Raw genomic sequence first — 27,542 nt, forward strand, 5'->3', positions numbered from 1 at the left:
TGTTTTAAAAAAAAAAAAAAATCTGGCTTAACCTTGTAGCTTAATTCTTTGGACTTCAGACCATACCAAAATGTGTAGCCCTTTGGGTTTGGTCGGGGTGGGGGTGGGGGAAGGTTTCGAGGCGGGGCTAAGCGAGGTGGTCCATCGCGGAGGAGGATTGCAGGAGTGATGGTGCCAGCCTGAGCTGCTCCGGCTGGCCCGAGGCGGGCCCCGACCGGTCCCGCCCCCTCTCCGGCCAATAACAGCGTCCCTCCCGGAGGCCCCGCCCCGGCTGCCGCTGGCTCCCGGCCAGGCCTCGGGTTGCCGGGGGTGTGGAGCGGGCACCATGGGCCCGGGCTGGGAGCTGGGACCCGCTGCCGGCCAGTCGTTACTGCTGTGCGCGGCGCTGCTGGCCACGGGCTGCGCGCTGGGCCTGCGCCTGGGCCGGGGCCGGGGGGCTGCGGACCGCGGAGCGCTCGCCTGGCTTTGCTACGACGCCCTGGTGCACTTTGTGCTGGTAAGTGACGCTGCCTCGGGCCTCGCCCGAAGTCCACGGAACCCGGATGCCTTGGTGCACGTGGCTGTTATCCTAGTGAGGGTCAGGGCCTGGACCCGGACAGCCCCCCTACCCAGCCAGGTTTGATCACTCGTCCTCAGTAAGCCAATTCAGTAATCGTGAGAAGCCGAAAAGGAAGAGGTAATTCAGTGTGGCCCGGGGAATAAAGAGATGCGATGAACGCACCCGCCTCCGCAACTAAGACCGCCTTTGGGGTTCTAACATGAGGCTTAGGATTCAATAAAATGCCAGAGGTATGCATAACTGAGCAGACAGACATGGTGGTGGCGTGGTCCTATTTCAACTCTAGTCCCCTGCTAGGTGGTCTTCCGCAGACAACTTCCTCTTCCTGGACCCACGACCTCAGCCTTTTTCTTCTCCCAGCGTGAGGCTCCTGGGGATTTTTCACCTGGTCCATTGTTTCTGTATTGTGATAGTCAAAAGGAGAGGCCTGAATGTCTGGCATATCCTCCTTCCTGTCAACTGTTGGGTTCTGGCCAGAGGCTGCACCACCTCTGATTTTCATTCCCAAGTCTGTAAACGGTATGCAATGCTGTCACCTCCTCTACCTTTCAAAAATTGCTAAAGGACGTTCTAAGCATGTGCTGGTCTTAATGTAAGTTAGATTGCTGTTAGTCTCACTGTAACCTTCACCTGAATGTTGAATTGGAAAAAAAACTGAAGAGATCATTTCTGAGTCGCAAGGTCCAAGCAAGCGTAAACCCTGTGCGCTGATATCACCATGGATGGGGCATTGTCCGTGAAAGACACTGCTGTGTTTAAAATTGCTGATCTTGAGTGACCAGTGTCTGTCACCGTTTCCCTGGACACTCAACCCTTATAAAAACAGAGATCCAGAGACTACAGAGAAAGCAACGCTAATTCAGATCTCTATCTTGCCCACCAAGGCTCAGGGAGTATTGCGGAATAGGGAGTGGAAAGATTGTAAGAGCCTTAGGATGGATGGGAATAGCCTGAGACCCCATATTTACCCCATCCCCGCAGAGACTGACTGAGGTCCCCACAATGAATACAAATGGCCCCACTGAAGACCCTCAACAGAACTGGGGGGAAGAGTTCTATGTGTGCAGCCTTTATATTAAAAAATTAATAACTTAAGCTGGATGTGGTGGCGCACCCCTTTAGTCCCAGCACTCAGGAGGCAGAAGTAGGAGGATCACCGTGAGTTCGAGGCCACCCTGAGATTACAGAGTTAATTCCAGGTCAGCGTGAGACCCTACCTCAAAAAAATATAAATAACTTAAAAAAATGCTGATCTTGGGCCGGAGAGATGGATAAAGGCCCTTGCTTGCAAAGCCTGATGTCTCAGGTTCCATTCCCCAGTGCCCACATAAAACCAGATGCACAAAGTGGTACATGCAGCTGGAGTTCATTTTCAGTGGCAAGAGGAACTGACCTGCCCCCCACACACACACATTCTCTCCCCTAATAAATCTATACTTTTTTACTATTTTTCATAAAAAAAAATTTTAAATAGGGCTGGGGAAATAGCTTAGTGGTTAAGGCATTGCCTGCGAAGCTTAAGCACCACAGTTCGATTCCCCAGGACCCACATAAGCCAGACGCACAAGGTGGCTCATGTGTCTGGAGTTAGTTTGCAGCAGCTGGAGGCCCTGGTGCCCCCAATCTCTCTCTCTCCCTCTCAGCCTCTTTCAGATAAGAAAAATATTTTTAAATATTTTAAATAAATATATTTTATTTTACTTATTTGTCATTATTATTATTATTATTTTGGTTTTCCGAAGTAGGGTCTCACTGTAGCTAAGGCTGACCTGGAATTCACTATGTAATCTCAGGGTGGCCTCAAACTCTCTGCAATCCTCCTACCTCTGCCTCCCAAGTGCTGGGATTAAAGGCGTGCGCCACCACACCTGCTCGTTTTGCAAAATTTGATCTAGGTTAAATTTACATAAACTTTTAACTAATGTGAAAGTAAAATCCATAATATTGACCAAAAAAGAAAAGAAAAGAAAACAGAGTTTTAGGTAATGCTTTATTTGCAGATACCAGATGTTGCTACTGTCGATGCCAAAAACCGCTCTCTCCTCAAAGGAAATAAGAGTGGTTTATTCTGGAGCCAAATATGAGTGATTATGGCCCAGTAACATAGATTCAGGTTATCCCAGACTCCATGTTCCAATGTGTTAATAGTTTCATGATGATTTTTTTAAATGTTTATTTACTTATTGGAGAAAGAGAGAGGATGGGCAGGGCCTCCAGTTACTGCAGATAAACTCCAGACACATGTGCCACCACACGCAACTGGTTTATGTGAGTTTTGGGGAAATTGAATCTGGGTTCTTAGGCTTCACAGGCAAGTGCCTTAACCACTAAGCCATCTCTCCAGCCCTCATGATAATTTTACAGTGACAAAACAAAATTTTTTGTTGTTGTTTGTTTGTTTTTCTAGGTAGGGTTTCACTTTAGCTCAGGCTGACGTGGAATTCACTATGTAGTAGTCTCAGGGTGGCCTCGAACTCACGGTGACCATCCTCCTACCTCTGCCTCTGTGCTGGGATGAAAGGCGTGTGCCACCGTGCCTGACTCTTTCTGTCATTTTCTGACAGCGTCACTTCGGTTGGGTTTCATAGAAAGGTCTAGCAAATGACCGGGGGAGCTGGTGAGCGGTGGGTGCTGTGCGACATAGCAGTGCTGAGTCATGTGCCTCGGGGACAGTGTTCACAGTGACTCAGTGCCTTTATCCGTGGCATAGATGGGCAGCCCTGTGCTCCTGCATTTCAGGTGGTAGTACCATGACCAAGAGCTGGCTGCTGCAGCCAAATCTCAGGATGGTGCCCTATTCTTTTCATTTACACAAATATTGAAGAGCTCCTTGGATGTCGTGTGCAGTCAGACACAGACACAATGGATAGTCCTTGTCCTCTTACAGAGTTTATGGAATAGCAGAATGTTTGAAGAGCATGAGTAATGTTACTCTCCGGGTGACATGCATATAAGAAATCTCTTTTAGCCGGGCGTGGTGGCACATGCCTTTCATCCCAGCATTCAGGAAGCAGAGGTAGGAGGATCACCGTGAGTTTGAGGCCACCCTGAGACTATGTAGTGAATTCCAGGTCAGCCTGAGCTAGAATGAGATCCTACCTCAAAAAAACCAAACAAAAAAACTAAAGAAATTTCTTTTGGGCTGGAGAGATTGCACAATGGTTCAAAGCACTTGCTTACAAAGCCTGACAGCCCAGGTTTGATTCCCCATTACCCATATAAGCCAGATGCACAAAGTGGTCATCCTCTCTGTGTGTCTCTCTTCCCTCCAGCCCCCCACATCTCTCTGCTTGCAAATAAATAAAATTTTTAAATAAAAAAAGAAATATTAAATCTGGCATGGTGGCACTCACCTTTAATCCCAGCATTTGGGAGGCAGAGGTAGGAGGATCACTGTGAGTTCGAGGCCAGCCTGAGACTACACAGTGAATTCCAGATCATCCTTGGCTAGAGTGAGACCCTACCTCAAAAAACAAAACAAAACAAAAAAGCTTATGCTGGACATGGTGGCATATACTTTTAATCCCAGCACTTGAGAGGCAGAAGTAGGAGGATTGCTGTGAGTTCCAGGCCAGTTTGGGATTATGGAATGAGTTTTAGGTCAGCCTGGGCTAAAGTGAGAGCCTACTGATGCAGCATGTTTGGGTTCAGGAAGGATCTCCCAGAACTTACAAACCCCAAGTTTTGGGTTTTGTCCTACCTTTAATAAAGAATTAGTAAAGATGATCTCAAGATAAATTATGAATTACTAAGTTTATTTAGGGGGAAATAAAAAATTGTGGAGTTTATTTAAGGAAGATAAAGGTCTAGGAAGGGAGGCTAGACACATGGGAAGTAGAAAACATGCTCTCATGTGGAAACACTGTATAGTTTATAAGGTTCATTTAGGAGAAATTGAGGTCTTTAGAAAAGGACTAGAACAGAATTGTAAGCACATGAAAGTAGAATTTAGTTTTATACGTAGAGAGACTCAGCAAACACACATGGCATCCTCCATGTGCTTTCCCGAAGAGGGGAAATATCAAGGCAGGGACCAAGAATTCAGAGGAGAAATGAGTGATGCTCATGGTTTCCCCCAGTCTAGAGGAAACAGACAGATACCAAGTCTAGAGTTGCTGAGACCACCCATGTGGTAGATTTGGAGATCAGAGAAAAATCATACATGTAATTAAAGTGAGAAGTTACCCCAAACAATAAAGCACAGACAAGCAGAAAAGTTTAGATCAAGGAAATGCAATGCTCTCCCTGGCTTGGTGAGGGTAGAGGCCAGACTCCCATATGTCTGAGCAGCACAGGTCAAGAGCTGGAGAGACCCCCACACACCTAGGGTAAAGACAGAAGGAAGAGAGGGAGAGGATGGAAGGCCACGGCCTTGCCGGCATCAGATTCAGGTATGTAAAGGGAAGACGGGATTGGCTAGTCAGTTTGGAGGATGAACCTGAGGGTCAGCCCACCCAGGTAGCGCAGTAGACTGTGGGCAGCAGAGGGCGCTATAGATAGGTCTCGATCAGACATGTTTGTCAAGAGTTTCATTCATTTTTTAAAAATATAGTTTATTTATTTATATATTTGAGAGTGAGAAAGAGAGAGGAAGAATGGGTACACTAGGGCCTCCAGCCACTGCAAACAAACTCCAGATGCATGCGCCCCCTGGTGCATCTGACTAACGTGGGCTCCTGGAGAGTCCAACCAGGATTCTTTAGCTTTGCAGGCAAACACCTTAATCGCTAAGCCATCTCTCCAGCCCCAAGAGCTTCATTCTTGTTCCAGGGTGAGGTGGCATGTGGGCTGGCATCTCATGGTTGTCTTTGAGCCTCGATCCCTAACTGAAAGTTCCTGAGGAAAGCTAGCTTTCTTCTATCCTCTTTCACTACCTTGAAAACAAACAAAAATACAAAAAAAACCCCAAAAAACCCCAGAAAGAAAAGAAAAGAAATCTCTTTTGCAGAGTCTTAGTTTGTGTATTTCAACAGAAAGAACAATGTGACTGTCTCTCCATTTTGACTCCAGCTGTCTGGAAGCTCAGAAGAGCATTGGCACTGGCAGCAAAGGATGGTCTGAGCCTCTGTGTACTTTCTGACCTCTGATCTGGATTAAACATCTGGCCCCCAGAAGTGGCAGATAGTACTTTTGTTTTGTTTTGTTTTGTTTTGTTTTGTTTTGTTTTTGTTTTCCTGAGGTAAGGTCTCACTCTAGCTCAGGCTAACCTGGAATTCACTTTGTAGTCTCAGGCTGGCCTCGAACTCACAGTGATCCTCTTACCTCTGCCTCCCGAGTGCTAGGATTAAAGGCGTGCACCACCATGCCTGGTGGTAGTACATTTCTTCTCCCTCCCGTCTTCCCTTCCTCCCTTTCTTCATCCCTCCCTACTTCTCTTCTACCCTCCCTCCCTCCTTTCCTTTCCCTTCCTTCTTTCCTTCCTTCCTGAGGTAGTTGGAATGTATGGCCCCATAGGCTCCGGTGTTGTATTGAAATTGAGTTGCAGCACCAGCCCCTAGCAGGCAGGCTCCTGCTACTGAAGGCGTTTCACTGGGGTACCTGAGCTCCAGCCTGAAGGTGCACAGGGAGGTTTGAGTTCTGAGTGCCGCTTTCTGCCTTTGGGTGGTGGCTTCTTGCTCTGCTTGGACGCATGAATAGGAGCCGGCTTCTTCCACCACTGGACCTGTCAGCTGGAAATAAACCCCTTCCTCCCATACAACTGTGTTTGGTTGGATGTTCAGCCCAGCAGCACTGGAACTGTCTACTATACTTCCCTACCTCCACCTCCCTTTCTCCCTCTCCCCACTCTTCTCCTCCCCCTGCTTGCCCTTCTCCTTTTCCTCTGTGTGGTACTGGGTATTGTGCCAAGGGTCTTGCACATGCCCAGCTAGTGTTCTACCACTGAGCTACATACCCAGCCCGGAGAAGATGCATTTCTGTTGGTTAAACCACTCAGTTTGTGGCACTTCTTTCATGTGTGTGTGTGAAATAGAATGTTAAATAGTCCAGGATGGCCTCTTGCTACCTGTGGAGCTGAGGATGACCTCGAACTCCTGATCCTCCTACCTCCTCCTGTATAGCAACCCTAGCGAATACACCATATACCATGCTTTCTTGTAACTTGAGTTTAGTTATAATGTAATGTTGGTGGCTTTGTGGCCTCTCGTGACTGTTCACGTTTGCTAGTCCTCAGAACCACATTCCCTTCATTTCTTAGTCTGTGTACCAGAGGGCGAGGATGTCACTGACCAGCTCTTCCTTGAGGGTGAGTACTTCTCAGGTCCAGTTGCCTTTAAGTTGTTAAGGTGTTTGCCTGCAAAGCCAAAGGATCCCGGTTCGACTCTCCAGGACCCAGGTCAGCCAGATGCACAAGGGGCGCACATGCATCTGGAGTTTGTTTGCAGTGGCTGGAGGACCTGGCATAACCTTTCTCTCCCTCCCTCTCTGCCTCTCTCTCTCTAAAAAAAATAAAGTTTAGGGCTGGAGAGATGGCATAGCGGTTAACCGCTTGCCTGTGAAGCCTAAGGGCCCCGGTTCAAGGCTTGATTCCCCAGGATCCACGTAACCCAGATGCACAAGGAGGCACACACATCTGGAGTTCGTTTGCAGTGTCTGGAGGCCCTGGTGCGCCCATTCTCTCTCTCTGCCTCTTTCTCTCTCAAATAAATAAAAAAATAAACAAAAAATAAATAAAGTTTTTTTTTTTTTTTTTTTTTTTTTAAGTGTAGGAGCCAGGCGTGGTGGTGCATGCTTTTAATCCCAGCACTTGGGAGGCAGAGGTAGGAGGATCGCCATGAGTTCAAGGCCACCCTGAGACTACGTAGTGAATTCCAGGTTAGCGTGGACCAGAGTGAAACCCTATCTCAAAAAACCAAAAACAAAAAAAAAGTGCAGCCTGTGGGTCCCACCAGGCACAGTAGATATCTCCCAGGAGGACCAGGGCAGGGTGCAGAAGCAGATAGTCTAGGGAGGGCTCACAGGTGCCTAGTGGCCCCACCCGCCCCTGGAAACAGAAATCCTCCTGACAGCCCCGTACAGACATGGCGGTCAGCCCTTTGCCCGAGAGCCAGCTCCACCTCCCCAGACCGGAGTAGCCCTGTTTCCAAGAAAGCTTTCATGACATGGGAGTTGAAATTTGCATCCTATGACTTTTGCTTGCTGGGCCCGCTTTCTCTATTTGTGTAGCAGAGGGTAGTTGAAGGCTCCTGGGTCAGCTGACCGTGGTTCTCCCAACCTGGCTACTAGCTAGTCACTGCTCTTGTCAATCACTCTCCCTCTTACCTGTCTCAGATCCTTTTTTTTTTTTTTTTTTAAATGAAGAGTCGGTTACTAAGCCATTTTTCCATTTGAGAAGTTCTGGGAAGAGGTGGAAAGAGTGTGGGCACTGGGATCCAATAGTCATGCCCTTGAACCCCAGTGCTACCATGAGGACAGCTGCGAAGCCATGGGCAGGACTGCTCCCACAGCAAATCCTCTCTGGAATAAGGGAGGAAGAGGGGCTGGAGAGATGGCTTAGCGATTAAGACATTTGCCTGCAAAGCCAAAGGGTCCTGGTTCAATTCCCCAGCACCCACGTTAGCCAGATGCACAAGGGGACGCACATGTGCCTCTAGGGTTCATTTGCAGTGCCTGGAGGCCCTGCTCGTTCTCTCTTTTTCTCTTTCCCCCTCTTTCTTTGTCAAATAAAAAAAATAAAAATAAAATACAAAAAAAATTAGTTGGAAAGGAAATGCTCTTTCTCAGCTTTCTTATCCATGAAGCATGGAAATGATGCTTCCTCCACCACCCGGGATGGCATGGGGTGACTTACTCCTGTATGCCAACGCTTGACTGAGGTAGAATTGTGAGGTTGAGAGGGGGAGGGGTTATTCTAAGGATTAAAAGACTTTGAAATTCAAGGCAGTGCTTCTCAAACTTGAACATGCACGTAAGTCATGGGATCAACCAAGAGTCCTAGGCTTGGGTTCACTGGCAAGAATTGGTTAGCAAGGACATAAGGTACCTGGAAGTAATTGCAGTTTCCTCTTTCTGTGTCCCTTAGTGACTCCCCTCTCCAGACTCTCTGTGCTTGGATAAGCTGTTCCTTTTCATCCCGTTCTTGTCTCTCAAACAGATAAAATACATGTGCAGTTAAGATGAGCTCCGAAGGCTTCCCATCCAATCCTTAATTCGAGAACAGCTGTCTCAGCAGATGGGTTTTCCCAAGAGGACAGATATTTCTAAATTCAGCACGAGGCTGCATGCCGTAGACACGATAAAACCTGTGGACTGTTCTACTCCCAAGTTCCAGGAGAGCAGGCACCGTCCACTGGGAGTGTTAGCTCACAGCAGCCCACTGGGCAGGCTCCACCGAATGAGGGTGGTCTCCTCAGCAGGAGGATGGCAGCGGGCACACAGGAAGTCACTAAAGCTTTGTTAAATTGGGGGGAGGGGATTGTGGCAGCTGGTCCCTCTGGGAACAGATTAGGGCTGTTGCTGTGACATGAAAAAAGCCGGGTCTGATTCAGCAGAGACTGTGAGTCACATTTGAAATCACTAATACATGTTGACAGGGTTACATGCTGATTCCGTTCTTACCCCACTTTCTTCTCCCTAATGACTGCTGAGCTCTTCTGAGTCTTCATTCAAACACATTTAAAACAAAAACTCCCACATACAGTCAAATACAAGTTTAGCCTCATGTGGTGTTCTTTTTGTTTTATAAAGCCACCGTGCTGAGAAGCATTGTTCTTTAAGGATTGAAATGACCATATGAAGCAATCTGTATGGATTGGTCACTCAATCCCAGATAGCAGTGGCTTGCCCAGCCAGAACATTTATTTTCTCTGAACTGTGATAGTTCTCTTGAAATCGATAAAATGCATTGTTAAAATCACAAGTCTGAAGCCTGGTGTGGTGGCACATGCCTTTAATCCCAGTTCTTAGGAGGCAGAGGTAGGAGGATCTCCATGAGTTCGAGGCCATCCTGAGACTACATAATGAATTCCAGGCTAGCCTAGGCTACAGTAAAACCCTGTCTACAGTACGACCCTGTCTCCAGCCCTCTCCCCTACCCCCCAAAAAATCACAAGTCTGGAATATCTGAGGAATGAGATTGTTACTAAATTTTATTTGATATGTTACACTGGAGGGTTTTTTTGTTTGTTTTTTTTTAAGTAAGGTTTCACTCTAGTCCAGGCTGACCTGGAGGACATGAGTCCTGATCCCTAGTCAGGTGTGGTGGCATGGGCCTATGATCCGAATCTCTTGGGCTCACTGGCTAGGTCTAGTGTAATCAGAGATCTTTAGGTTCAGCAAGGTCCCCCGTCTGAAAACAATAAGGTAGAGAGGGACTGAGAAAGGCAATGATGTCGATTGCTGGCCTCCATACACATGCCTACACATGTACGTGCACACATGGACATGTGTCCGCACACATGTCCCCACAAATGTATAAGCATGCATACACACATGTATACGCACACGTATACACAACACACACACATGTGAAAGGACAAGTCTGGTCTTTCTTTTGTGGTTTGAGCTGAGATCCTTCCTCCATAGTCTGCCATCCTCCATTCACCACATGTGCCTTTTGTACCTTCACCTCCCCCCAAGACTGTACTCTAAAGGAACCTTTGTTTTTTTGGCCAGGTATGGTGGCCCACCCCTGTAATCCTTGCACTTAGGAGCAGCGTAGGAGCATTTTTGTGAGTTCAAGGTCAGCCTTGACTGGAGTAAGACCCTACCTCAAAAAACTAAAACCCATGCTTGGATCACAGGGCACATGCCACCATGCCTTGCTTTTTTATGTGGGTGCTAGGGGTCAGAACTCAGGTCCTCATGCTGGTATTGGAAGCACATTACCCACATCACTGACATGGTGACGGGAACTGCATTCTCTCCTCTCTTCTGACGCCGTGATGGAAGCTGCTCTGTCATACCTTCCCTTCCTCCATGATGTCCTAAAATCATGAGACAAATCCTTCCTGGGCTAGAGAGATGGCGTAGTAGTTAAGACGTTTGCCTGCAAAGCCTAAGGACTCCAGTTCAATTCCCCAGGACCCACATAAGCCAGATGCACAAGGGGGCGCATTCGTCTGGAGTTTGTTTGCAGTGGCTGGAGGCCTTGGTGTGCCCATTCTCTCTCTATCTGCTTCTCTTTCTTTCTGTCTCTATCTCTCTAATAAATAAAATAAATTGAATTAAATAAATCTTTCCTCTTTCAACTTGTTGATTTCAGGTATTTTACTACAACAATGACAAAACATTCTCTCCAGCTGCTTACAGTGTCCCTGTGAAGAACAGTTGTATCACCCCAGAAAGTCATGACTCACGTTTACGTAGCGGCAGTCTACGCTGATCCAACAGTCTGATCTCATGCCTGTAGTGGTTCCATTTGTGCTGTCAACGAAGCATTTTTTCTGCATAGCTATTAGTCAGCAAGGATTCATGTGCTGGAAGCTTGGTCCCCAGCGCAGGGTGTTAAGATGATGGAACCTCTCAGACGCGGAGACCTGGTGCTGAGAGGAAGAATCAGGGGTTGAGGGCACTTGCTTGCAAAGCCTGCCTGCCTGAGTTCAGTTTCCCAGCACCCACATAAAGCTGGACACAAAGTGGAACAGGCATCTGTGACCCCAACGTGCCTACAACCATAGGAGGCAGAGCCAGGAGAATCCAAAGGTAACAGTCCTACTCAACAAGTGTGTTTGCAATGGCAGAGACCCTGTCTCAAAGAAGGAGGAAGAGCAGACATCCGGCAGTGGTCCTCTGGCCTCCATGGCGCACATATTTCCACATGCAAATGCACAAACATGCACTCACAAATTAAAAAAAAAAAAAATGTAGGGCCTGGTGTGGTGACCTTTAATCCTAGCACTTGGGAGGCAGAAGTAGGAGGATTGATTGCTGTGAGTTTAGTTCAAGGCCAGCCTGAAACTACAGAGTGAGTCCCAGGTCAGCCTGGGCTAAAGTGAAACCTTAATTAAAAACAAACAAAAGGGCTGGAGAGATGGCTTAGCGGTTAAGCGATTGCCTGTGAAGCCTAAGGACCCCGGTTCAAGGCTCGGTTCCCCAGGTCCCACATTAGCCAGATGCACAAGGGGGCGCACGCGTCTGGAGTTCGTTTGCAGAGGCTGGAAGCCCTGGTGCGCCCATTCTCCCTCCCTCTATCTGTCTTCCTCTCTGTGTCTGTTGCTCTCAAATAAATAAATAAATAAATAAATTTAAACAAATGTTTATAAAAAACAAACAAAAAAGAGTGTAGGGCTGGAGAGATGGCTGAGCAGTTAAGGCTCTTGCCTGTGAAGAGTAAAACCTCAAGTTTGAATCTCCAGGCCCCATGAAGCCAGACGCACAGTGATGCAAGCACACAATGTCCCACGTGCACCCAGGGGGATGTACACATCTGGAGTTTCTCCACAGCAGCTGAAGGCGTGACATACCCATTCTCTCTAATAAAAAAAAAATACAAAAGTTTATGAAATATATATATTATCATCCTTGGTATTTGTCTTCATCTGGTCTTTTTTTTCCTATAACAAAATACTTTGGGTACTTTGGAGAAAAAAGGAGGTCCAGGAGAACTGGTTTGGCTCTGGTGAGGTCTTCTGGTTACAGCTGAGCACAACAGAAGGCATTCTAGCAGAAGCAGCATGTGGGGGCGGGGTGGGGTAAAGCACATGGTAAAATACTAAGCTAGAGGGCAAGGGCTAGGCTTGTCCTGCCCCCCCCCCTTTTTCTTTCTTATTACTTTTAGAGAGAGAGAATTGGCACCCACGGGGCCTCAACCACAGCAATCGAACTCCAGATGCTTGTGCCACCTAGTGGGCATGTGTGACCTTGCACTTCCCTTATCTTCATGTGTCTGGCTTAAAAGAGATCTGGAGAGTAGAACATGGGTCCTTAGGCCTTGCAGGCAAGTGCCTTAACCACTGAGAAATCCCTCCAGCCCTTGATTTTGCTTTTTACCACATCCCCCTATTTTTGACAATTTCAAGCATGTATCTTGATCCTACTTTTATCCTCCATTACAATCTCTTGTTCCCCTCCCACTCCCACTGAATCCCTTCATCTTCCCAACTAGTCTCCTTGCTAGTTTCAGGGTTTTATTTTATTTTTTTTATCTTTTCACAATTTTTATTAACATTTTCCATGATTATAAAAAAATATCCCATGGTAATACCCTCCCCCCCCCCACTTTCCCCTTTGAAATTCCATTCTCCATCATATTACCTCCCCATCTCAATCATTCTACTTACATATATACAATACCAACTTATTAAGTACACCCCTCCCTTCCTTTCTCTTCCCTTTATATCTCCTTTTTAACTTACTGGCCTCTGCTACTGAGTTTTTTCCTTCTCACGCAGAAGCCCAATCATCTGTAGCTAGGATCCACATATGAGGGAGAACATGTGGCTCTTGGCTTTCTGAGCCTGGGTTACCTCACTTAGTACAATCCTTTCCAGGTCCATCCATTTTTCTGCAAATTTCATAACTTCATTTTTCTTTACTGCTGAGTGGAACTCCATTGTATAAATGTGCCACATCTTCATTATCCACTCATCAGTTGAGGGACATCTACGCTGGTTCCATTTCTCAGCTATTATAAATTGAGCAGCAATAAACATGGTTGATCATGTACTTCTAAGGAAATGAGATGAGTCCTTAGGATATATGCCTAGGAGTGCTATAGCTGGGTCATATAGTAGATCAATCTTTAGCTGTTTTAGGAACCTCCACACTGTTTTCCACAATGGCTGGACCAGATTGCATTCCCACCAGCAGTGTAGAAGGGTTCCTCTTTTTCCACATCCCCGCCAACATTTATGATCATTTGTTTTCATGATGGTGGCCACTCTGACAGGAGTGAGATGGAATCTCAATGTAGTTTTAATCTGCTTTTCCCTGATGACTAGTGACGTAGAACATTTTTTAGATGCTTATATGCCATTCGTATTTCTTCCTTTGAGAATGCTCTATTTAGCTCCATAGCATCAGGTTTGTTTTCTTTTTTTTTGTGACCCACTGAGTTTAATTACATTACCTGCATGAACATGGGCAGGGGTTACTTGTTGGATCATGAGTAATTTACCAGCGGTTACACTACTGAAGAAAACAATTCCTGTCCCAACAAGCAAGCACAGCTAATATCTCCTCTTGTTTTTTTATAGTGACTCTTCTTTGAGGCCAGGATTAGCTCCTGCCTAGGTGGTGCCCCATAACCTCAACTCTTGTACTAGATCCCAATTATTTTTTGTTGATTTATTTATTTATTTTTTTATTTTTAGTTTTTCACTGTAGGGTCTCACTTTAGCAGAGGCTGACCTGGAATTCACTCTCTATTCTCAGGGTGGCCTTGAACTCAAGGTGGTCCTCCAACTCTGCCTCCTGAGTGCTGAGATAAAAGGCTGGGATTCAAGGCATGCACCACCATGCCAGGCTCCCTTTTTTTTTTTTTTTTTCTTTTTTTCTTGGTTTTCTGAGGTAGGATCTCACTCTAGCCCAGGCTGACCTGGAATTCCCTCTGTAGTCTCAGGGTGGCCTTGAACTCATGGTGATCCTCCTACCTCTGCCTCCCATGTGCTGGGATTAAAGGCCATTATACCAGGCCCTGCATTTTTTTTTATCTTAAAACTTTTTTTTTTTTAATTTGTGAGTGCATGCTTGTACGTTTGCATGTAGAAATATGTGCGCCACAGAGGCCAGAGGACCACTCCCAGATGTCTGCTCTTCCTCCTTCTTTGCCATTCTCTGCCATTGCAAACACACTTGTTGAGTAGGACCGTTACCTTTGGATTCTCCTGGCTCTGCCTCCTATGGTTGTAGGCATGTTGGGGTCACAGATGCCTGTTCTACTTTGTGTCCAGCTTTATGTGGGTGCTGGGAAACTGAACTCAGGCAGGCAGGCTTTGCAAGCAAGTTCCCTCAACCCCTGATTCTTCTGACAAAATCAAATTCTGACAAATCAATTCTGACAAAATCAAAGCTCTGGGTAACGTAGGGAGAGGCCACTTCCGTGAGATCCTGATAACTCCTATCTCAGTGCTGAAATTAAAGTTGTGCCCCTCCACACCTGGCAACTTTGCATTCTTCAATTCAGGGTCGATTCCCCAGGACCCATGTAAGCCAGATGAACAAGATGGCATATGAATCTGGAGTTTGTTTGCAGTGCCTGGAAGCCCTGGCATGGCCATTCTCTCTCTCAAATGAATAAATAAAAATAAAATATTTTAAAAATAAGATAGGGAAGGCAAATATGTTTGCCAAACAAGAATGTGAGTGTGACTGGTTTGATGTCAACAAGCAAAGTGGGCAGAAGTTGGGAGCTGCAAGCAGGAAGGAGGGCGTGGGAGCGTGGAGAGCTCGCATGTTCTTAGACACTGAGAAGCCTGTGTAATGCACGGCCTGGGTGAGTGAGTGAGCAGAGGTCTTCAGCTCACTACTTAACGTGACAAATGTGGGTGACTGTAGCTGCCGAAAACTGGAAAGGAGGAGGAGCTAGTAGAAATTAGTAGCTATTCAGGATGAGCTGTCTAAAACAAGATAACAGTGATGAGTTAGGAAGATAATTCCACAGGTGTCGAAATGTGATAACTGGGAAGTAACACTGAAGAGAGCAGAGGTGGGGCAGAGAGAATTTCAACATCATGTAAAGCCATTTCTGTGGCAAAAGGGAATGAGAAAGAAGTTGTAATCGCCAGCAGTGAAATCTATTGAAGAGAGCACCATGACTCAGAAAGCCCAGTGAATTCAAGTTGCTCGATGTTGAAAGTTAAGGCAGAGGAACACTTCTATGATAGGGAAGTAAGTATAAATTGCACAGATTTCCTTCACTAAAAGTCAAAAAAAGCATTTTTTTTTTCAAGGTAGGGTCTCGCTCTAGCCCAGGCTGACCTGGAATTCACTATGTAGTCTCAGGGTGGCCTTGAACTCACAGCAATCCCCCTACCTCTGCCTTCCAAATGCCGGAATTAAAGGAGTGCACCACCACGCCTGACCCAAAAACAGCATTTTATTTTATTTTGTTTTATTAGTTATGTACACAGTGTGTATATAGTCATGTTGGTACCATCGTTAACCTCCTCTCTGTCCTCCCTCCTCCACAGGGACCCTCCATGTTGGGGAATGTGGGTCATGCATTGTGGGGGTAGCCATTAGGTTTGGGCAAGAGGCAATGTCTCTGTGCATAATGTCCCAACATCTTTCCGCCCCCTCTTCTGCAAATTTCCCTGAGCCATGTTGGGTTCGGTTTAGGTCGGCTTCAGTGATGGGCTCTTGGGAGCCTCTGCGTCTCTGGATCTCTGGTTTGGTAGGAGCTGCGTGTTCTCTGTATCTATCTCCTTCACCCTTGTGCTGGTACCAGGTTCACCCAGAAAGCAGTACTCTTGCTCATTTTCCCAATTACTCTTGGTTTCAGCTGGGGCCCTGTTGAGTTGTGATGGACTGATTCTCTCCTCCAGATCTGCATCCATCTTTCCTTCCTCGAGATGTTGGCACAGTTAGGCCAATGCCATCTTGACTGGAAGTCCAAAAATAGCATTTTAAATCTTCCTAAATTTGCCCTTATACAGCAGATAAAGAAGGGTGCTTGGCTCTGCTACAGACACTTCATTGCTACTTTTGCTTGAATTTTTTTGTTTGTTTGTTTTGTTTTTTCGAGGTAGAGTCTCACTCTAGCTCAGACTGACCTGAAATTCACTATGTAGTCTCAGGTTAGACTTGAATTCACAGCAATCCTCCTACCTCTGCCTCCTGAGTGCTGGGAGTAAAGGCCTGCACCACCACACTCGGCTTTGAATTTTTTTTTTTTTTAGGTTAAAAAACATGAATTGAGGCTGCAGAGATGGCTCAGTGGCTAAAGGCCCAAGTTCAATTCCCCAGTACCCACGTAGTAAAGTCGGATGCAAATGATGAATGTTATAGCAAAACAAGACCCTTGCATGCCCCCTCCACAGGTATGCATGCATAAAAAGTGAACTATTAAGGCTGGGGAGATGGTTCAGTGGCTAAAAGCACTTTATTGCAAAGCCTGCTGGCCAGGATTCAATTCCCCAGTACCTACATAAAGCCATGAATCTGGAGTTTGCAGTGGCAAGAGGCCCTGGCATGTCCATGTATGCTCTCTCTCATCAGTAAATAAAAATACAAAAAACTACACTACTGTGACGTTCTTCAAGATTTAAGATCACTGGAATAATCTAAAACATACTCTCGTCACATACAACAATTAGGGTCTCTCCTGGTGCACAACTTTCACTTAATTTTTTTCTACCCAGGAAGAACATAGCTCTGATTTTACAGAACCAGTCAATGAAAACTGGTATTTGCTATGCATTAGCTATGGACATGTTCACTTCCAAGTCCAGGCAGCCAGGCTTCAGGATCACACACTGTGAGATTGTGCTGGTGTCTCCCAGGTCTCTGACCAAGATGTTGACACCTAGGGTAGGTGTAGACGGGGGGGGCAGGGGGTGGGGGCGTTCGGCTAGGGGAGGGGGGAATGTCATGCAATGCCACATCAATCACTGTGGTGCCATCCCGTGGTGGTGACACTAAACTGGAGTTGTGTCTTCCTTTTCTCTTTCTAGGAAGGCGCTTTTGTCTACTTGTCTCTAGGGGGAAATGTTGCAGATTCCCAAGGCTTGATTGCATCTTTATGTGAGTAATTCAAGGCATTTGCATTTGAAATGCTGGAGGATGGTAATTACAAGTATGTCTGTCAGTCACATGAATGTCTATATTACATATTGTATGATTCCATTTACATGTCATGTCCAGAATAGGAGAATCTGTAGAGACAGATAATAACTTAGTGGTTGCCTAAAGGCTGGGGGTAAAAGTGAGAGTGTCGGAGGGAAAGCAAGTGACTGCTAGTAGGCTCATGTTTCTCTTATGGAAATATTCAATATTCTAAGTTAGATTGCGGTTATTCAAAGCTGTGAATGTACTCAAATGTGAACTGTGGGTTACATGTGCATTACAGATTAACAAACATATATATTTTATTATTTTTAAATTTATTTACTTAATTTTACTTATTTTTTATTGACAACTTCCATAATTGTAAACAGTATCCCATGGAAGTTCCCTCCTTCCCCCCACTTTCCCCTTTGAAACTCCATTCTCCATCATATCCCCTCTCAATCAGTCTTTCTTTTATTTTGATGTCATGATCTTTTCCTCCTCTTATGATGCTCTTGTGTAGGTAGTGCCAGGCACTGTGAGGTCATGGATATGCAGGCCATTTTGTGTCTGGAGGAGCACATCATAAGAAGTCGTACCCTTCCTTTGGCTCTTCCATTTTTCCCGCCACCTCTTCTGCAATGGACCCTGAACCTTGGAAGGTGTGATAGAAATATTTCAGTGCTGAGCACTCCTCTGTTACTTCTTTTCAGCACCATAGTGCCTTCTGAGTCATCCCAAGGTCACTGCCATCTGAAAAGAAGAGCTTCTCTAACCAAAAATGAGGGTAGCATTAATATATGGGTATGAACATTAAGAGAAGTGCTTACTGGACAGTTTGGTGAGCATAATATATACATTTAGCCAGACAGCAGCAGACATTACACCCCAAGGCTCATGACTACCCTGTAAGTATTCAGTATCAGGATGTATTCCCTCCCATGGAGTAGACCTCCAGTCAAATTAGAGGGTAGTTGGTTTCCCCCATAACAGACATGCCACTATTGCACCTGTTGGCTCATTTGGCCTGGCTGGACAAATTTAAGGTTTGTTGTGTCCACTGTTGTATCTTCACTGGTGATTTCTTGCTCTCACATTGAACTGCATGCAGCATGGCTTTTTCCAGCTTTCTGTCAGCTGGTCTACATGAAGGTGGTTTTCAGCTCAGCTCCAACAGGATTTCTCAGTGACCTTGCAGCCCAAGTATGTGGAGTCTTCAGCAATAGGGTCTTACCATCTATTCCTGGTGGGAAACCAAGAGCCTTGACAAAGGCTGTAATGTTTTGGGGGCATCGGGGACCTCCCTGGCCAACAACTCACTGGAAGGTATCCCATCTCTGGCACTGAAAATTAGAACTCCATTGTGTAAATGTGCCACATCTTCATTATCCACTCATCAATTGAGGGACATCTAGGCTATTTCCATTTCCTAGTTATTGTGAATACAGCGGCAATAAACATGGTTGTGCAAGTATCTCTAAGGTAGTTAGATGAGTCCTTAAGATATATGCCTAGGAGTGGTATACCTGGGCACATGGTGGATCTAATTTTAGCTGTCTCAGGAACCTCCACACTGATTTCCACAATGGCTGGACCAGATTGCATTCCCACCAACAGTGTGGAAGGGTTCCTCTTTTTCCGCATCCTTGCCAGCATTTATGGTCATTTGTTTTTATGATGATAGCCAATCTGACAAGAGTGAGATGGAATCTCAAGATAGTTTTAATCTGCATTTCCCTAATGACTAGGGATGTAGAACATTTGTTTAGATGTTTATATGCCATCTGTATTTCTTCTTTTTTATTGTTTGGTTTTTCAAATTAAGATTTCACTCTAGTCCAGGCTGACCTGGAATTCACTGTGAAGTCTCAGGAGAGATGGCTTAGTGGTTAAGGCACTTGCCTGAAAAGCCTAAGGATCCAAGTTCAGTTCCCCAGTACAAGATACACATGGCACATATGTCTGGAATTCAAGTGCAGCTTCCCAGAGGCCTTGATGTACCCATTTTCTCTCTCTCTTTTTCTCTGTCTGCCTTTTTTTTTTCTCTTTCTCTCTCTCACTTTCTTTCAAATGAATAAATAAATAAATAAAATTTTTTTTTAAATGGAAAACTCTTTTAGTGAAGGTGCCTTTTATTTTCATGAAAGCAAAAACCCAATGATGTAATGAGGTAATGCTTCCCAAATGACAAGGTGAACAGAGTTCTCTAGAACACTTGATAAAGTTCATGTAGCTGCTAATGCAGAGGGTCTGGGTCAGGGCCTCCCGGAGGCTAGCTGTGCCCTGTCCTTGACGCCAGGTTGTAGGCTGGCTGTCAACTCCACACCCTCATCCCCACTTGCTTGCAGAGTCCACAACAGTGGCTGGGCTGGGAAGTATATCAGTCAGGGTTTTCTAGAGGAACAGAACTGCTAGAGTGAATTATATTAAAAAGAGATTTATGGGCTGGAGAGATGGCTTAGCGGTTAAGCGCTTGCCTGTGAAGCCTAAGGACCCTGGTTCAAGGCTCAGTTCCCCAGGTCCCACGTTAGCCAGATGCACAAGGGGGCGCACACGTCTGGAGTTCGTTTGCAGAGGCTGGAAGCCCTGGCGCGCCCATTCTCTCTCTCTCCCTCTATCTGTCTTTCTCTCTGTGTCTGTCGCTCTCAAATAAATAAATAAATAAATAATTTTTTAAAAAAAGAGATTTATTGGATTGATTCACGGTAGCCCAATAGCAGTTGAAGGCCAGAGAATCAAGGAACCCAGTAGCTGCTCAGTCCTCCTGGTCAGATGCCTCAGCAGTCCCAATCCAGCGCTGGAGGCCTGGAGGCTTCCTGCTATCGGCTGCTCTTCAACCCATACGGATCTTCAGTTGACGCTGGTCTTCAACCCACACTGGAAGGCAGCGAGTAGCTCCGGCAGCCAAGTGGAAGGAAGGAAGGAAGGAAGGAAGGGGGGAGGGAGGGAGGGAAGGAAGGAAGGAAGGAAGGAAGGAAGGAAGGAAGGAAGGAAGGAAGGAAGGAAGGAAGGAAGGAAGGAAGGAGGGGGCTCTTTTTCACCCAGAGCTTCCTTACATAAAGTCCCATCTTAGAGGCGCCTTCCGCTCTGGGGGAAGGACTTCCTCCTTCAGTGAATCCTTCCTGGAAGCAACCTCAGAGACCCACCCGAAAGGGATTTCTGTGGATTACTAAACAGATCAAGTTGACAACACCTTCACCATCACTGGGAGCCTCCTCCCGCTGTCGCCCTGCTCCTTTCCCACCAAACCTCTGCCTCCTGCACTTGTCCGTCATAAAGTGGATGGCCTTCTCTCTCTCTCTCTCTCTCTCTCTCTCTCTCTCTCATTAAGAAAAAGGCCAAAGCCGGGCATGGTGGCGCACGCCTTAAATCCCAGCACTTGGGAGGCAGAGGTAGGAGGATTGCCGTGAGTTCAAGGCGACCCTGAGACTCCATAGTGAACTCCAGGTCAGCCTGGGCTAGAGTGAGACACTACCTCACAAAAAGAAGAAAAAGAAAAAGGCCAGTCTATTGAGCTTGCCTCAAAAAAAAATTAAAATTAGCTCAAAATGGATCAGTGACTTTAATGTAAGACCTGAAATTCTGAGGCTGTTAGGCATAAGCAAGGGCTTTCCAAAAAGAACTCCAGCAGCACAGAGAGTAATAGTGAGAACTGACAAGTGGAAATATGTGATATTTAAGAGAGAGAGAGTATGGCATGCTAGGGCCTCCTGCTTCTGCGTATGTATTCCAGATACACATGCCACTTTATGTTATCTGGCATTACATGGGCAGTGAGTAATAGAACTTGGGCCATCAGGCTTTGCAAGCAAGCACCTTTAACCACTGAGCCACCTCTTCAGCCTGGGAGTGTGTGAGATTTTAAAGTTTCTGCTCAATTGAGACAATGAGGACGGTGAAGAGGCACCCTACAGAATGGGAGGAAAGCCAGGCATGGCGGCGCACACCTTTAGGGAAGCAGAGTTAGGAGGATCCTGTGAATTTGAGGCCACTTGAGATGACATAGTGAGTTCCTTGTCAGCCTATGCTCGAGTGAGGCCCTACCTCAAAAAAACAAAACAAAACAGAATGAAAGAAAATCTTTGCCAACTATGTATCTAACAGGGGTTTAATATCTAGAATCTTTAAATATTTTAATTTGTTTATCATGTTTTCAATGCAGGGTCTCACTCTAGCTCAGGCTGACCTGGAATTCACTGTGTAGTCTCAGGGTGGCCTCAAACTCACTGTGATACTCCTACCTCTGCCTCCCGAGTACTTTGATTAAAGAAAACAAATGGGGCTGGAGAAATGGCTCAGTAGTTAAGGCGCTTGCCTGCAAAGCCTAACTACCCAAGTTTGCTTTCCCAGTACCCATGTAAAGCCAGATGCACCAAGTGGCACATGAGACTGGAGTTCATTTACAGTGGCTAGAGGCCCTAGTGTGCCCATTCTCTCTCTCTCCAAATAAATAAATAAATAAATAAATAAATAAATAAATAAATAAATAAATAAATTGTATATATAATTATTTTGGTTTTTTAAAAATAAAACAAATGATGGTGAGGATGTGGGAAAAGGGAATCTGTACTCTGTGAACAGGAATGTAAATTTGTGCAGCTACTATGAGAATCAGTGTAGTAGTTCCTCAAAAATAAAAATTAAGGGCTGGAGAGATGACTTAGTGGTTAAGCACTTGCCTGTGAAGCCTAAGGACCCTGGTTCGAGGCTCAATTCCCCAGGACCCACGTTAGCCAGATGCACAAGGGGGCACACGCGTCTGGAGTTCGTTTGCAGTGGCTGGAGGCCCTGGTGTGCTCATTCTCTCTCTCACTCTCTATCTGCCTCTTTTTCTCTCTGTCACTGTCAAATAAATAAACAAAAATCTTCTTGAAAATAATAAATTAATTAAAATTAAAATTAGAAAAAACTAAAAATAGAACTAAAAGATGGCCTAACTCTACCACTCCTGGGTGTATACTCCCGGGCATAGAAAGGAATCAAAGTCATCATGCCACAGAGATGCATGCCCATCATGTGTGTTGTGGTACTAGTCACAGCAGCCAAGATACTAAACCAGCCTTGATACCAGTCAACAGATGAGTGAGGGCTGGGGAGCTTAGCAGGTAAGAGTACTTACCAAACAAGCATAAGGACCTGAGTTCAATCAGACATGACCACACACACATGTAACCCTGGTGCTGAGTGGGGTGGAGGCAGGAGTATTCTTGGAGCTTGCTGACCAGCTAGTGTAACCAAAAAAAATGGCACAAGCTCCAGGTTTAATAATAGGCTCTGTCTCAAGGAAATAAGATGGAGAGAAGATATCTGATGTCCTCCTCTGGCCTCCATACATATGCACATGGGGCACATGAATCTGCACATAACATGTATATACACCATTTGTGCACATTCACCAAAAATACTTCACTCCCTCCCCCCACACACACGATGAATGGGACAGGTGTGCTGACTCACGCCTTTAATCACAGGACTCAAGGGGTAGAGGTAGGAGGTTCACTGTGAGTTTGAGGCCATCCTGAGACCACATAATGAATTCCAAGTCAGTGAGGCTATACCTTGAAAATACAAAACAAAAAGAGTGGATAAAGAAAATGTCAGGTCAGCCTGAGCTAGAGTGAGACCCTATCTCAAAAAAACAAAACAAAACAAAAAAAAGAGTGGATAAAGAAAATGAAATGTCATTTGTAGGAAAATGGATGGAACTGAAGATCATCATGTTAAGTGAAATAAGCCAGACTCAGACAAATATCACATTTTCTCAAATGTAGAGGTTTAGATTAAAAATGATATATATTAAAGAATGTCAGAGTCACATGTTGGGTCATGATATGCAGAGACATTTATCGTACCAATAACTGTGAGCTAACTCCACAATGCACAACCCATTTACATTAACAAGGAGGGTCCAATGGGAGGGGGTAGATCATGGATGAGCCTAAACAATGGTACCAAACTGCCTGTATTTGCTGAAAAGAAAACTAATAAATTAAATTTTAAAAAATGATATATATTGTTAATGGGAAACTGAGGCACCCAGAACTGGCACCAGAGACAGAGTGGAGATTCAGAAGATTTATTTGTGTAGACATGGACTCAGGGTGGAGGAGTAACTTCTGTAGCCTGAGTATTGAGCTCTGATGGCTCAAGAGTTTTTATAGACAGCCTGGCAGGCAGAATCACATCACCTTGAACTCTTCACACTATTGGTGGATTAAACTCCTGGGCTACATGACTAGGAACTGGCTACAAGTGGAAAATTATAGAAGGTCAGGGGCTTTACTAACCAGGTAATGTATTATAAGCAGGGTGCAGCTGCATAGATTGGGAAGAGACTCGGGGTCAAGCTGTCTCCCTGCTAAAGGCTTGCACAGTAGAAACTGCTTTAGAGTTCAGCTGGGTCTGGTTTCTCTGCCAACTTCCTTCTACCACATTATGACACCACAGCAGCGGAGTATATTTGGGGAAGTAAGGAGACCAACAGAAAAGGGGACAAGAGAAGGCAATAGGGTGAATATGAGTAAAACATAATGATATACATCTATGAAGATGTTATAATGTGGCCCATTAGCTTGTTTACTACCTAAAAATAAAAGTCACAGTTTAAAAAAGGTTTGTCACTTGATAGCCTGGCATGGTGGCACACACCTTTAATCCCAGCACTCAGGAGGCAGAGGTAGGAGGATCACTGTGAGTTCAAGGCCACCCTGAGACTCCATAGAGAAAGAATTCCAGGTCAGCCTGGACTAGGGTAAGACCCTACCTCAAAAACAAACAACAATGACAAAGTCACTTGAGAAACTAACCACAGACATTTTGTCTTCAGGGAAAGAATATGGCAAAGCTGATGCAAGATGGCTTTATTTTGATCCAACCATTGTGTCTTTGGAAATTCTGACTGTTGTCCTGGATGGGTTTCTGGCCTTGTTCCTCATTTATGCCATAGTTAGGGAGAAATATTATCGGTAAGTCTCCTCTGTCTGGCTGAAAAGAGAAACACTAGTTTTCCAGTCCTCAAATGGAATTCAGGAATAGGTTGTCACTACATTTATTCATAAAACAAAACAGAACATAAATGAAAATTATTTGAAGCCAGGTATGGTGGCACATACCTGTCATTTCAACATTCAGAATGCTGGAGCATCAGGAGTTAAAGGCCAGCCTGAACTACATGTGATCCTGTCTAAACAGACTAGATAGATGAGAGAGAGAGAGAGAGAAGAGAGAGAGAGATGATGGATAGATTTATTGATAGATAGATAGATAGATAGATTGATAGATAGATAGATAGATAGACCGACAGATAGATAGATAGATAGATAGATAGATAGATAGATAGATAGATAGATAGATAGATAGATAGACAGACAGACAGACAGACAGACAGACAGACAGACAGACACAGGTCATGGTGCCACCAGAATGATATTGGATCATTCAAAATAATGTATATGAGAAATAAAATTCTCTTTTCTCCACAGAGGCACGAGTAATGTTAACAGTGGTAGTTGGTTGGCCACTACTATTTTGGGGGAAAACAAAAACAAACCATGGGTAGTATTTCCATTTTCTTTCCCAAAAATCACTCTAGACAACTCTTACCCTACGTGACAGAAGGTAAACTCTCCTAGTACTTCTAAGTAAGATGTTCAAAACAGGCAATCTCCCCAGGAGCAGGCTGTGGAGATTATGGGGAGGCAGAAGGTGGGGGTGGCGGTCTAAAGTCAGCCCTGACCAGTCCTCTCCCTCCCTCTTCTTTCTCCTCTGAGGATGGAGTTCCCCCATGGCAGTCCTGGGAGAGTCCCTAAAACAGTGCTAAATTGACATGAGTGCATTCTGTTTTCTACTATTTTTTATTGAAGACTTAAAAAAGAATTTTTTTTTTTTTTCCCAAGATAGGGTCTCCCTGGAGCTCAGGCTGATGTGGAATTCACTATGTAGTCTCAGGGTGGTCTCAAACTCACAGCAATCCACCTACCTCTGCCTCCCAAGAGCTGGGATTAAAGGCGTGTACCACCATGCCCAGCTTAAAAAATATTTTTTATTTATTTGCAAGCACTGGGAGCGAGAGAGAGGGGGAAAAAAAAAACCAAAAAACATCAGGGCCTCTTGCCCCTGCAAATAAATTCCAGATGCATGGGTCACTTTGTGCATCTGGCTTTATGTGGGTGATGGAGAAGTGAACTCAGGCGCTTAAGCCTCAGTCTTTTGCCTTTAACTGCTGAGCCATCTTTACAGCCCCTGAAGAAGTCTTATGTAAGCTTGGGTTTAAAATAGCAGATATAGCCAGGATAGCTGGGTGTGGTGGCGCATGCCTTTAATCCCGGCACTCAGGAGGCAGAGGTAGGAGGATCACCAAGAGTTCAAGACCACCTTGAGTCTACATAATGAATTCCAGGTCAGCCTGGGCTAGAGTGAGACCCTACCTCAAAAAACCAAAATAAAAATAAATAAAATGTCAGATATAAAAGAATCCCCCCATAGGTCATCTAATACCCTTTCTTCATCAGTTTTATTGACAGTTGGCAGTAAACGTTAAGTTTCTCTTTGGTGCCTTACCAGATCAGTCTCCGGGACCGTGATGGCAAGCACGCCGCATGTACTCCCACATTTATGGCCTCATTTGCGGTATTTGCACTGTTGAATATTTACTGTGTCAGGCACAGCTCTTGCCCCTTTATTTCATTTAATTTCTGCATCACTCTGAGGAAGAGCTGTTGTCACCTTTTTAAAAAAACAACTTCATTTTTATCTATTTATTTGAGAGAGAGAGAAAGAGGCAGAGAGAGGGAGAGAGAGAATGGGCGCACCAGGGCCTCCAGCCAGTGTAAACGAACTCCAGACACATACGCCCCCTTGTGCATCTGGCTTATGTGGGTCCTGGGGAGTCGAGTCAAGGTCTTTTGGCTTTGCAGGCAAACACCTTAACCGCTAAGCCATCCCTCCAACCCTATTGTCACCTTTTATAGCAGATGAAATTATGACTCATGGTGGATTCATATCTAAGTCTCCTTGTAGAGTCAGGTATGTCCTCACTAAATCCTCCTCAGAACAGTCCAGGGCATTCTCCCCCTTCGCCCCCCCCCCCCAGTCCTTAACTCTGAGAAGGTGATAGAAAGGGCAATGCTGCTTTTCTAAAGAAAGATGGAGTTGTTAACGAGGCCAACGTGCCCTCTCAAAGGAGCACCAGGTGGAAACCCAGTTTCTGTAGCAGGCTGTGTGGATGCCGCCCTTGAAGAAAAGGTGCCCCCCTTCATGTGCAAGCTATGCCCACCTCTTCCCTTGCTCTCTCCCCACAGGCACTTCATACAGATCACCCTGTGCACCTGCGAACTCTACGGTGGCTGGATGACCTTCTTCCCAGAGTGGCTTATCGGAAGCCCCAGTCTCAACACCAATAGTTGGCTCTACTTTTGGGTCTATTTGGTATTTTTCAATGGTGTGTGGGTTCTGATCCCAGCACTGCTACTGTGGCAGTCATGGGTAGAACTGAAGAAGATGTATTTCCAGGGAGCCAAGTCAGAGAAAAAGCACTGGTGAATTTTCAGAATTATAAACATAGTGACTGTTTTGATTCAGCATATTGATCAGACATTCCAATCCATACTTTGTTTTCCACGCTGTTATTCCTGAGCAACCTGTTAAAAATCGGTTGTAAGGTGGCAAAATTTTGTTGTTCTTTGTTTTTTGTTTGTTTGTTTGTTTGTTTGTTTTTTGGGTTTGTTTTGGTTTTCTTCCGAGGTAGGGTCTCACTCTGGCCTAGGCTGACCTGGAATTCACTGTGTAGTGTCAGGGTGGCCTTGAACTCATGGTGTTCCACCTACCTCTGCCTTCCAAGTGCTGGAATTAAAGGCATGCACCACCACGCCTGGCTGTTTTTTGTTTTTTAATAAAATGACAATATAAGGAAAAGAGAGACTGGGGCTATTGTTCAGAAGTAAAGTGCTTGTAAAGCATGGATAAGGCCCTGAGTTGTATGCCCAAGGCCTCAAAGTGGGAGGGAGTGTTATAATTTTATTTGTGATAATAACACACTTAATTATATACTGTTATTGTTGGCATGAATTGTTCCGTGTTAATAAAGCCAATTATCCTAGAATACTGTAGAATGTTAATTCTTTTGTTCCAAAAAAATAATTACTTTCCCTTTTTATCTTCTCAGTGGTGTCTGAGTGACCAGTGGATGACCGAATGAGTGGCATGAGTGAGTCTGCTTTACATTTGTATTCTTCCAAATTTATGAACCCAGTGGAAAACAACAATAGTTCTTAGCGGGGTTGTGCTCACGTGCAATCCCTGCAGTAGGAGGCTGAGGCAGGAGAATCGCTAGTTCAAGACC

At 45.2% G+C, this 27,542-nt stretch overlaps 1 protein-coding gene across 1 annotated transcript; it reads left to right on the plus strand.

Moving 5' to 3' along the window:
* Nucleotides 1-159: 159 nt before the first annotated feature.
* On the plus strand, nucleotides 160-26,996 carry Ebpl (EBP like). The gene is made up of 4 exons (XM_004659878.2): nucleotides 160-496; nucleotides 17,110-17,179; nucleotides 24,030-24,168; nucleotides 26,503-26,996. Exons 1-4 carry the CDS (start codon nucleotides 326-328, stop codon nucleotides 26,741-26,743), a joined length of 621 nt encoding a protein of 206 aa, XP_004659935.1. The 5' UTR covers nucleotides 160-325; the 3' UTR covers nucleotides 26,744-26,996.
* The last annotated feature ends 546 nt before the right edge of the window (nucleotides 26,997-27,542 follow it).

Source organism: Jaculus jaculus, chromosome 7 (genome assembly GCF_020740685.1).
Source record: "Jaculus jaculus isolate mJacJac1 chromosome 7, mJacJac1.mat.Y.cur, whole genome shotgun sequence".
Classification (NCBI taxonomy): domain Eukaryota; kingdom Metazoa; phylum Chordata; class Mammalia; order Rodentia; family Dipodidae; genus Jaculus; species Jaculus jaculus.

Coding starts and splice junctions, on each gene's coding strand:
- Ebpl (XM_004659878.2), top strand. CDS start 326: ATGGGCCCGGGCTGGGAGCTGGGACCCGCTGCCGGCCAGTCGTTACTG. Junction 497..17,109: donor CCCTGGTGCACTTTGTGCTG/GTAAGTGACGCT, acceptor TTCTCTTTCTAG/GAAGGCGCTTTTGTCTACTT. Junction 17,180..24,029: donor AGGCTTGATTGCATCTTTAT/GTGAGTAATTCA, acceptor TTTTGTCTTCAG/GGAAAGAATATGGCAAAGCT.